Source organism: Erpetoichthys calabaricus, chromosome 7 (assembly GCF_900747795.2).
Source record: "Erpetoichthys calabaricus chromosome 7, fErpCal1.3, whole genome shotgun sequence".
Lineage (NCBI taxonomy): Eukaryota > Metazoa > Chordata > Cladistia > Polypteriformes > Polypteridae > Erpetoichthys > Erpetoichthys calabaricus.
In genome coordinates this window covers 185,051,653-185,064,638 of record NC_041400.2, presented here as the reverse complement: position 1 = coordinate 185,064,638, position 12,986 = coordinate 185,051,653, and the positions used below count along the sequence as shown (strand labels likewise).

The 12,986-nt window shown below is 42.4% G+C and overlaps 1 protein-coding gene across 3 annotated transcripts in view; it reads right to left on the bottom strand.

Annotated features, from left to right (window-relative positions):
- Window positions 1–12,986, bottom strand: part of frem1a (Fras1 related extracellular matrix 1a) — a 265,369-nt gene that overhangs the window by 61,160 nt on the left and 191,223 nt on the right. For all 3 annotated transcript variants that reach the window (XM_051929875.1, XM_051929873.1, XM_051929874.1), the window contains exon 23: window positions 510–705. In XM_051929875.1, the coding sequence (XP_051785835.1) occupies window positions 510–705 (196 nt within the window). The remainder of the gene's footprint in view (window positions 1–509; window positions 706–12,986) is intronic.

Below are 12,986 nucleotides of genomic sequence, written 5' to 3'. Positions count from 1 at the left end.
ATGTATGCATTGCAGTTGTCATTCCAACAGATGGCACATCATAAACATTAACACTGCTTTTATGAATCCCATACCAAAAAGCATATAACAGAGATGTATGCATTGTATTTGTCATTTGAACTGATGGAGCATCACAAATACTGTATTAACACAGCTTTTATGAATCTCATGCCAAAAGGCATATAACAGAAATGTATGAATTGCATTTGTCATTTCAACAGATGGTGTCGTCACAAACATTAGCATTGCTTTTATAAATCCCATACCAAAAGGCATATAACAGAGATATATGCATTGCATTTGTCATTCCAATAGATGGAGTATCACAAACATTAACTGCGCTTATTTGAATCCCATACCAAATGGCATATAACAGAGACATGTGTATTGAATGGTGCACTGGAAATGTTAACACTGAGGTTGATTACTTAGATTTCAACCTGTCTTAGATGGGTAGCACAACTAGGATCATATAAATAAATAGAAAAGGATCAGCACACCAACTTTACCTTTCTTCATATCCTTGATGATGATGGAGAAAGTTTGAGGAGGAGACTGGTGTCCACCATCTTTCAAATGAAAGACAAATGAATCGTGCACATCTGAGCTCAGGGCACCAGTATGCATGTAACGTAACAGGTTCATGTCAATGTCTTCTTGAGAGCAAGTCATTCCATCAACCAGCGGGGTCCACTCTGAGTCACCCTAATATCCAAGTCATTAAGTCAAAAGGAAAATATTGAAAAAAAAAAAGACAGTTTAATGCATTGTGGGTAAAAAGCAATTTCAGTCCTAACATCTAGTAAGTACCCTCTGCTTAGTAAAGGTGTACCATTATTTCTGTTTTACAGGTGGAGACCGGCTGGAGCCTAAGTGCTTATTGTCAATTTCTAAGTGTAGGTTTGTTAAAGTGATGTCTGGTATCCCACTTTATGCCCAATGCTGATAGAACAGGCACCAGCACCCTGGAACATTGAACAAGATTAACAGATTAGAAAATGGATGAATGGCTCCATGAAGTCATGATAGTCTCTGCTATCCTACATTCAGGGTGCCTCCTGGGTGTTTCTCACGATGAATGTAGCAAGCATGGCTCACCTTATTAATTAATCGATGGCAACTGTTTTCTTTAGAATTTTTTTCTTTAAATGGTCCAAACTATTAACAGATAAGAGTGTAGCCAGAGGGAGCTGTTTCAGCCCTACAGGACTATTTTGATCACACAGACTGGGACACATTTAAAGCAGCTGCCACCCATAGTCATCAGATCAGCTCAGAGGGTGTCAAGGACACCAGGCATGGACTGGCATTCCGATCAGGATGGTTCAAGTCATCTTACCTGGCAGGGAGGCCAGTGTAATGGAAGGACAGGGGAAGACTATTTGCTCCCTCGATACAATAGGTGGCGGTCTTCCTTGACTACGGTGTCTGCATGCATACCTGCAGGGCAGACTGGGAATTGCAGTCCTGTGAGTCAGCCCTGTTGTGGTCCATGGGTGCCACCAGGGGGAGTTGCAGGAACAGACTGTACCACCTCTAACCTCCTTAGCATTAGACCCGAGTGGCACTCGTGCAGTAAAAACAGTGCTAAATACGTTAGTCCCAAGCATCACTTGAGCAACTGTATAGACGCGTCTCATGTAACCGTTAGACCTGAAGATTACTCGGGCTGTAAAAGTGCCAACAGCGTTAGTGCCGAACGTTGCTCTGGAAACGATATGGGCGTGTCTTGTACAAGCGACAGGCTTGAGCGTTACCCAGGCAACAGTGCAGAGACGTCTTGTCCTAGCTTCTGTCACACACGTGTGCTTGGGAAGCAACCTAAGGGCTTAGGTAAGTGTGATTTACCACCAAGACACGAGGGGGCATTGTCTAATAACACTCTCTCTTCTCCCTCTCCTTCTCCAGCAAGAAAGATTGACAGTACTGCTACTCTGACGTCACTTCTGGGGTCAGACCACCGGGATCCACCCCTTCCTCGCAGAATTCCTGTTAGAGGGGGGCCGACACCATCTTGCCAGCTGAACGTCTTGAGAAAAGAATAAAGTCAACCTTTCCGTAGTATGACGCATTTCTTTTCACGCCTTTTGCGTACTTTAGTATATGGGGTTTGCCTTTGGGTCCCCCAGACTTTTTATCTGTGCCTTGCGTCTTCCTACACCTCAGAATGGAGTGTCGTAAGAAATGTTTTTCAGCAGCCCAGGTGTTGCACGCTCTCGACGGTGATATGAACAGTGATGACGAAGTGAATCTGTCTTCAGGCAGTGAAATTGAAATGGACTGTGAAATCGAAAGTGACTCGGATAAATCCAAAAGTGACACTTGTGTCAATCACACATGTGTAGTGTGCTGTTCAAAAGTTGATCAATCTGGAAAGAAAATGCACAAGGAGTCACGCTACTATTGTCCCGTCTGTGACTTTGGATTGTGTATTGCACAGTGCTTGAAGATATACCACACAAACAACACATTTTGACAGTATATACGGTGTTAGCATTATTACTTTTTGGTATGCATAGTATGGAGAAAGTATAGGAATCGTGAAAAAAATTGACCTCGAGATTTTGACAAATCTCGACGTTTTAGACCTTCCTGAGTTCGAAAATACTATTTTTAAAATTATGTCTGTCTGTGTGTAAACACGATAACCCAAACGCTTTGTCCTCTGTCAATGAGATTTTGTACACCTGCTTTATATCAAAAATAAAGAAACCTATCAACTCTTGGGCCACTTCTGGCGACCGTAAGTGGTACTTTACCTGAACACATTTCAGATTTTTTCATGTAAACTATGGTTATAAATAACGATATATGATTCAAATTTTGTATGGATATTAGAAATGACAAAAAATAAGTCGATTTGAAATTTGACAAAAATCATGCAACTGGAAGTGATACTTTAACTGAATACGTTTGCAAATTTTCAAGTAAACTATGGTTATAATTACAGATAAATGATTCAAATTTTGCATAGATATTTATAACGATAAAAAGCAAACAGATATGAAATTTGAGAAAAATTACTCTACCGGATATAGTATTTTATTTAAACAGCCATTCAAATTTTTTGTATCATGGAAATATAAATGTGTGTGTCCATCCATCCATTTTCCAACCCGCTGAATCCGAACACTGGGTCACGGGGGTCTGCTGGAGCCAATCCCAGCCAACACAGGGCACAAGGCAGGAACCAATCCCGGGCAGGGTGCCAACCCACTGCAGGACACACACACACACACACCAGGGACAATTTAGAATCGCCAATCCACCTAACCTGCATGTCTTTGGACTGTGGGAGGAAACCGGAGCGCCCGGAGGAAACCCACGCAGACACGGGGAGAAAATGGATGGATGATAGCTGAAACTGTGGATTGTTGAGGGGAGAACACTGTACATTATTAGCTAGTTCAAAACACATACCAAAGAGTAATATTTAGTGAATGATTCAAATTGATTGAAATTTCAAATGGCACAAACTCCTGGTGCTTTAATTGTCCAAATCTGTTTCTCTTTTCTCCTTCACATTTGACCAAACTTTAGGTCTTATTGTACTTAATCAACATTAATTCTATGTTTTGGGGGGCTGTTAAAGCCCATTGCAGCACTTCTTGTGTGATTTTGGGCTATCCATCCATCCATCCATCCATTATCCAACCCGTTATATCCAAACTACAGGGTCACGGGGGTCTGCTGGAGCCAATCTCAGCCAACGCAGGGCGCAAGGCAGGAAACAAACCCCGGGCAGGGCACCAGCCCACCGCAGGGCACACACACACCAAGCACACACTAGGGACAATTTAGGACCGCCAATGCACCTAACCTGAATGTCTTTGGACTGTGGGAGGAAACCCACGCAGACACGAGGAGAACATGCAAACTCCACACAGGGAGGACCTAGGAAGTGAACCCGGGTCTCATAACTGTGAGACAGCAGCACTACCCACTGTGCCACCGTGATTTTGGGCTATACAAAAATAAATTGTATTGTATTGCATTGTATTTCAGAACTCTTGTAAAGCAGCCTTTGTGGTGCTGTGACCAAAGTATCTTACGTGAGTGATCAGACTGTTACTATTAAACTTGTGCACAAATCCACAATTACAAAATTAACTGGACCATTCAAAATGTATAACATATTGTCATGCTTCAGTCAGCATTTTACCCCAGCTGGGGTTCAAAGTTGCATTGTAGGTCTGTTTTGTCTAAGTTTATTTCAGTCATTTATATTAATATTTGTTTTAAGCATTAGATATGTTTTTATGTTTTTTATGTTGGAAAAGAGGAAGGTCCTTAGTTATGCCCCTTGTGCTTTGTGGGTTGGCCCACAAGGGGTGGGGCCTCCTGCCCTTCACTCTATTTAAAGGAGGGCCTCTCAAAGTTCCTGGTGGTTCATTGAATGCAGTAGGGAGAGGAGAGTTCTTGTGAGTACAGTAATCCCTCCTCCATCGTGGGGGTTGCGTTCCAGAGCCACCCGCGAAATAAGAAAATCTGCGAAGTAGAAACCATATGTTCATGTGGTTATTATTATATATTTTAAGCCCTTATAAACTCTCCCACACTATTATAAACATTGCACGCACAATTATACAGCATAAACCCTTTGTATTCTCTTAGATATTAGGTAAGATTCGTTGAAATTATGTATGTAAACACAGTAAAACCTAAATATTATTTTAAAGATATCGAGCGTCTCCGATATCACATATGTTACAGCCATTATGACAGACAGGCCACCAGCAATAAATACGTACAATGCAAGAAAAATTGTATACAATAAAATGTGTGTACAGTGACACTAAACTATGTACATGTAATAAGTACTGTACGTAAATAATTAATTATGGTTACTCACCAACAATGACACGACGACTTGTCCGATAACGATGAGTTTAATTTTACTGCACTACAAAGGAGAGCGTTACAGCTCTTCTAAAGGAGCCTCTTCAGGCGACTGTGTAGCACCGCCGTTGTTCTTCTTCCATCACTCTTCAATCCAAATCCCTAAAGCAGGTTCCATCCAGACTACTGCCTTACAATGTCCACTTGCAACTCATTTTGCGCCCCGGTTAAAAGACACTGCGGCCGTAGATCTTATATGCTTTTCCTCCTTTTTAAATAAAAAGAATCGTGGACTCATTTATGCTGTAATGGTGTCCTGCAGCGGTGTAGCTGTTTCCTTCCTTCAACATATCCAAAACTTTTACCTTTTCTGCAATCATTTGCATCTTCTGTTGGCGCTTGTGCACGTTAATTCTGAATGAGTGAGATTAGTACTTCCTGGTTAATGCAGCACTCCGTTGCTGAGCCAATCAGCAGCACACAGGAACTTAACCGCATGCTCTGATTGGGTAGATTCTCAGCCATCCACCAATAGCGTCCCTAGTTTCAATTCAAATGCGTCCCTTGTTTGAATTCAAATGGGCAAATCAACTGAGGAAGCACACGTACTGTAGACCGCAGACATCCGCGAAGCAGTGAAAAATCCGCGATATATATTCACATATGCTTACATTTAAAATCCGCGATGGAGTGAAGCCGCGAAAGACGAAGCGCGATATAGCGAGGGATCACTGTATCTGCATTTTTGCTATGGCTTTTCTGGATTTCAAACCTGTGCTTTGTTTCTCTACTACGATTTTTTAGATTCTGTATTGGGACTGTTATACTGAGTTTTTGACCCTCTGCTTTGCCTTGACTACAATTTTTGGATAAGACTCTGTTTTCCTCTTTTAACTCCTTTGCGCTTTTAAGAGCTTTATGCCTGCACAGATTTTGTAAAAATAGAACTTTTATTTTTATCAATCTTTGTGTTGCCCCTTTGAGTTTCTACATGGGGCATTTTGACAGTGTTTTCCCCCATCCAGTGGCAATTGTGGAAATGTTTTTGGCAGCTGGGCCAAAGCAGTTCACAACATGTGTGGCTTTTCAACATTTTGTCACATTTTAGTGTTCATACTAATGAACATTCAGTTTGCCTTCTAACACTAAATGAGCAACACAAATTTTATCATTTCGATACTATAATTCAGCAATGAAGTATGGCGTTTAGCTCATCCTCTCGGCCATTATGCGTCTCTTTTAAAACAATACATGTTGTATGAATAGGAACATGTGCTTTGCTTGCGGTGGTGCAGTGGGTAGCACTGCTGTCTTGCAGTTAGGAGACCTGGGTTCGCTTCCCAAGTCCTCCCTGCATGAAATTTGCATGTTCTCCCAGTGTCTGCGTGGGTTTCCTCCAGGTACTCCGGTTTCCTCCTACAGTCCAAAGACATGCAGGTTAGGTGCATTGGCGATCCTAAATTGTCCCTAGTGTGTTCTTGGTGTGGGTGTGTGTGTGTGCACGTGCCCCGCTGGTGCCCTGCCTGGGGTTTGTTTCCTGCCTTGTGCCCTATGTTGGCTGGGATTGGCTCCAGCAGACCCCTGTGACCCTGTGTTCGGATTCAGCGGGTTGGATAATGGATGGATGGATGGATGTGCTTTGCTTAGAAGCATTGAAACACTTTTATGTTTAACACATGGAGCAGCTCATTTCATCACCAGAGTAGACAATCCAAACTGGCACTTTGTTGAGAAGTATCCAGTTTTTAGGACAGTTTTTAACCTCTGTCAGATCCGCACACCTCAGACACCATGAAGCCCACGAAGCGAAGCTTATTATATATGCACAAGCATTCATTCTGGAGGGATGGAAAACTTTTGTGTATTTATGTCAAAGTTGTCCTCGCCTAAACTTTCAATCACCATTACTATACGATACTATTGTCAACATGAAAATCTACCTTTATCTATTTTTTTACCTTTACATTTACCATGGAATTAATCTAATCTAATCTAATAATGTTAGACAGTGTCTTATTGCAGGTAATAATACAACAGCAAATAATATGCTAATTCACTTTTAAAATTCTGGCCTGCAGGGGGCATACCAGCTCCCTAAAACTAATTTAAACAGACACAGATACACGCTCAGCAACATACTCAACTTTTATTCAGTGGGAAACGCTTCCCTCATTTCCCACAGCACAGTCACAGTACAAAGCACTCAGCACTTCTTTGGTTTCTCTATCTCTCTCTTTTCCTCTGTCCTTCTCCACTCCTCCCGGCAAGCGTCATCCTCTCCCTCCTGACTCTGGATCCTGGAATGAAGGCAACGGGCGTCTTTTATGCTGCACCCATTAACGTGGTCCTGAAGCACTTCCACAACAAAGTCGAGCTTCGCAGTCCCTGCAGCACCTCCTGGTGGCACCCACAGCAACCAACAGGGCTGTACCGAACTCCAACTCCCATGAAGCCCTGTGGGAATCCAAGGAATCGCTGCAACCTGGGGGGACTGCCATCTAGTGCTCTGGAGGAGTAATGCCGTGTGCACGTCCTCTCCCTCAGTCCTTCCAAATAACAGGTGTCCCAGACAGGTAGGGGGCCTGGCCATCCACCACATAAGTAGACATTATAAGTCTTATGTTTAAGTGTTACTTTTCAAACACAAAGTTTGTAGCTTTTGAATTGTACAACCTGTATAACATCATATTGTCATGTTTACGTAAATGAGACTTGATAATGTCTGAGATTGCTGGAGAGTGAGCAGGGTCAAAAGAGAATGCTGACGACAGGGGAGTTGCATCATCTAACGGGTCTCAAAGTTTCTCATCTCGCTGAATGAGCCTGAGGCTTCAGAGTGTCTCATCTGCTGCTGGAGTCTATTGACTTTGAAACTTGCCTCTGTTTTTCCTTGCAACAACTGTTATGCAGTTTCCTCCCACATCCCATAGTTCTATATGCATAATTATGGATGTCTGCAAAGTTTTCCCCACGACCTTAAACAGCATGCTCTGGTTAGAAAGTAGATGAATGCTTGGATGGACATCTGTAGAAGGTGCTCATCGCAATCACAGAATGTATCCGTACCCTCTGCTCCATTATTAAGACTATGCAGAACACCGTAACGAGAAGCGGTTTGTCGGGTCATCATTTTATCTCCTCTGAGAATTAATTGGCACAACAAATTACATGAGTGCAACATGCATCTGGTCGGTCACATCATTGTACTCACATTGCAGCACAGACCTATTTCTGAAATAACTCTAGCATGAGAAAAACGTGACAATAAAAACCTTGTGTGTTAGTGTGTGTGTTTTAGATTTTGTTTTTAATAATAATTACAATTCCCTTCTTTACGTGATGAAATTCTCCTGGCGCAAACACAACACATTTCCAGACGGGACTTCTGCTGTTTCTCTTTCCGACATGTGTTAATGCTGTGCTGTGTCATCATCACTGTAAGCCATTTTTGGATGTACAGTGGAACCTCGGTTTGCGAGCATAATTCGTTCCGGAAACGTGCTCGTAGTCCAAAGCACTCGTATATCAAAGTGAATCTCCCCATAAGAAATAATGGAAACTCAAATGATTTGTTCCACAACCCAAAACTATTCATATAAAAATGATTAATACAAAATATAAAGTAAAAATACATAAAACAAATTAACTTGCACTTTAACTTTGAAAAGAATCATGGCTGGTGTGAGTGAGTTTATAAACTCTTGTGGGATTGCACCCAACGGGGCGACACACGGAAGAGCGTCCCAAAGCAATCGCAGTCTCCCAGCGCTGTAGCAGTTCTCCGTAAAAGCGAATCCGAAAAGATCGCGGACATGCTGTAAGCGCCTGCCGTCAATGGGTGATACAAGGAACAAGGAACATTATAAATGTGCAGGGCCCTGCCTGACTGCTGTGTCTGTGTATAAATAACCGCGCTGTTGCTGTTTCAAGCTGAATAAAGCTTGTGTTGCTAAAGTACTGAGACTCAGCTTCGTGTTTTAGGGTGCAAGATGGGGACTCACACGTCACAGCACACACACGCGCGCGAGCGCACACACACACACAAGCGCGCGCGCACGCACACAGTCACAATGCTAATGCTGTAGTAAACACTATATGCTCGTACGGATGTTGGCTATACTGTATGAGTGAGGCACGCCGACTCAGACGGAGAATAGGAGACGATTGCCCACAATCCCGCAGTGAGAGAGAGAGAAGAACCATCAGCTCAGTTGTGATCACATGACGCTCAGCAGACAAAGCGTATAGAGTACATACTACTCGTACTGCAAGACCTCGCTCGTTTATCAAGTGAAAATTTATTAAACATTTTCGCTCGTCTTGCAAAACACCCATAAACCAAGTTACTCGCAAACCGAGGTTCCACTGTAGTTTTTACGTTTTAATGTACCATCCAAAGCAGGGTTACCAGACATCAGGCAAAAGGACCGACACGTCCTCCTTTTCAATATTGTGTCTTCCGTTCAGCAGTCATCGGCTAAAAAGGTGAAAATGTCTGGCTTTCGTCAATCACTGAATTGACCGTGTTATTGGCTGAAATCGCACGCTGTCATCTCAATGTTACAGTGGAATACAGAAAGAAACAGAATGTTTGTTGACTCGTTCAGAGGAATTCTTCTTACAAAGTACAATTTTAAGAACGCTTCTTTTCTGGAGTTTCACGCCTATGTTGCCGGGAATACGATAAACTGCTGTGAAAAGTCACCTTGTCTGAAAAATATATAACTGCATAGTTATACTGTAACTTTTAATTTTGATGACTCATTTTGTGACGAGTAAAGTTTCCATTGTAACACACAGTTCACACTGTTTCGTGAATAGAACGGGACGCATTCTCCTTTGTCCTCCCTTATAATGGCTTTGTCCTCCTTTATGACCTTTGGTGTCCTCCTTAGGGTTCGCAAGTATCTGGTAACCCTAAATCCAAAGTAATTTGTTTACTTGCCATCATGCATCTGTACAGTACTGAATTTTACTTGGTACTACCAATTCTGTAGGAAAGCTAGTTGCACTACATATTTGGAATTCTGGTATTGGACTGGTACTGACGTATCAATTCTTGTGACATCCCTAATTTTGCATCAGTTAAACATTCACTCATTTTCTGATCCCACATACTGTATTCCAATACTGAGATTTAAAGGGCTGGTGCCTATTCCAACAGCATGAGGGACAAGAGCAGGAACCAGTCCTGAATAAACACCCAGAACATTCAATCTTGCATCCTTCATCAACATCATCAACATAACTTGGAGGTATTGAGGTGCAGGAAGGAACCCATAAACATAAGGAGAAGATGCCAGCCCCATTTAGACAAAACCTCGGCATGGAACTGCTAAGCCCCATGCCAGGGTGCTACAGACTTGCAGAACAGGACAATGTACAGTAAGCTGCAAATCTCAGATATACGAGGGTAAGTCGATAATTATCCACACTTTTTTGATAATTTTGTTTTTTATTGGCTGTCCAGCTTTCTCCATGCATATGTGGAAACATGCTGTGTTTGTGGTCACAAAGATAAAAGTTCTGACCCATGATCACTCACTTTCTCTTGTTGTTTTCTAGGAGCAAACATGGCAGCAAACAGTAATTGATCTGCTTTTTTTATGCACTCAAGGTGTACCAGGGGACGAAATCCATAGAAAGCTTTCTGCACAATATGGAGACAGTGTTTTGCCATGTTGGAGTATTCCTGAATGGATTGAGAAGTTCAAAAATGCTCAGAGAAGTGTTGAGCATGAAGAAGGAGCCATCCATGTCCACATAAACAAACTGTACCACGAATCTGATGAACTGACAAGTGGCTATCAATGAAGTGGCAAATCATATGCAAATTAGCTTCTTTTATTATTTATCCCCAATTTCTTTTTAAAGAATTTGAGGTTTAAATAGAGCCTCGTTCAGCCCAGCAAAGCTGACCAATCCTATCCACTTAATTCTTCTAAAATAGCATTGAGTTTTGACTGTGCCATGAATCGGATGAACTGGCAAGCAACTAGGGAGGTTAGGGATCTGCACTAGTAATCAGAAGGTTGCCGGTTCAAATCTCATAAATGCCAATAGGGACTCTGCTCTGTTGGGCCCTTCAGCAAGGCCCTTAACCTACAATTGCTGAGTGCTTTGAGTAGTGAGAAAAGCGCTATATAAATGCAAATAATTATTATTATTAACTATGAATGAAGAGGTAAATCAGATGCAAATTACTCATGGTCCTGCATAGGACATCATTCACAACAGGCCTGGCTTTCATTGAAGTCTGGGAAGATAAGTCCTGCCACAGAGGAGCATAAGTACAATCATCTTACCACCTATCAGGATTTACTCGACCATTATGTTAATGAAGAGGATGCATTTTTAAAGAGAATCACCTCTGGAGATGAAACATCTATTCATCAATTTGAAGAGAAAATGGCAGAGTATGGAATTTATATAATCCTAAACTCACTCCCTTGAAATACCATTAGAACGATCTAGACAAGAGCAGGCCATTCAGTTCAGCAAAGCCTGCCTGTCCTATCCACTTAATTCTTCGAAAATAACATCAAGTCAAGTTTTGAAGGACCCTAAAGTCCCACTGTTCACCACATTACTTGGCCCCTTATCCCATGAATCTGTGGTTCTCTGTGTGAAGAAAAACTTCCTAACGTTTGTGTGAAATTTACCCTTAACAAGTTTCCAACTGTATCCCCGTGTTCTTGATGAACTCATTTTAAAGTCACCGTCTCGATCCACTGGACTAATTCCCTTCATAATTTTAAACACTTCATTCAGGTCTCCTATTAATCTTCTTTTGCTTAAATTGTAAAGGCTCAGCTCTTTTAATCTTTCCTCATAACTCATCCCCTGTAGCCCCTGAATCAGCCGAGTTGCTCTTCTCTGGACTTTTTCTAGTGCTGCTATGTCCTTTTTGTAGCCTGGAGACCCAAACTGCACCCAGTACTCCAGATAAGGCCTCACCAGTGTGTTATAAAGCTTGAGCAGAACCTCCTGTGACTTGTACTCCACACATCAAGGTGCTATATAACCTGACATTCTGTTAGACTTCTTAATGGCTTCTGAACACTGACAGCCAGTTGATCGTGTCGAGTCCACTACGACTCCTAAATCCTTCTCACAAGGTGGACTCTTGATTTTCCGACCTCCCATTGTGCATTCAAACCTCACATTTTTACTTCCTATGTGTAATACTTTACATTTGCTGACATTAAATTTGATCTGCCTCAAATCTGCCCAAGCCTGTATGCTGTTCAAGTTCTTCTGTAATGATTCAGTGGATTCTCAATTATCTGCAGTACCTCCTATCTTGGTATCATCTGCAAACTTAAATAACCAGCTTGTTATTTATATTGCTATCCAAATAATATATATATATTAAAAATAGCAGTAGCCCCAGCACTGACCCCTGCTGGTCACCACTCTTAACATTGGCCAGTTCTGATGAGGTTCCTCACACCATCACCCTCTGCTCCCTGCGTCTGAGCCAATTCTTTATTCTACACACCACACCCTGAACTTCCACTTCTTTTAGTCTGATGCCCACCCTCTCATGTGGCACCTTTGCAAATGTTTTCTGAAAGTCCAGATAAATCATATGATAAGATAATCTATATATATAATTCACTAAGCCAGAAGACAAGTAGCCGACCATGGAAAGCACGCCGGAAGGGGCGTGGATTCACTAAACCTCCCACAAGTAAGACGCCAATGGCGCATGCAGGAAGGAGCCACACCCACCAACTCTTAGACCATTGGATACGACGAAAGAATCACAGAGCCACGCCCACCAACTCGGACGCGACGCCAAGGAAAACATGCCGTCATTTCTGTTTGTCTGTGCCACAGTACACTTGCAGCTCTGAGCCACGTTGACTTTTTATTAGTCAACCTCAGTGGAACCTTGGTTCACACAGAGGCAGCGCCAGAGAGAGACAGAGGCACACACAGGCAGCACGATAGAGAGAGCCGCGCACACACAGGCAGCGCCAGAGAGACAGAGGCATACACAGAGGCAGCGCCAGAGAGACAGAGGGGCACACACACACACACAAACAGAGAGGCAACGCCAGAGAGAGACAGCGCAAGACAGAGCCGCGCAATCCTTTAAAACTGAAGTTAAAACACAATGAAGGAAGCAGTCTTTAAAAACC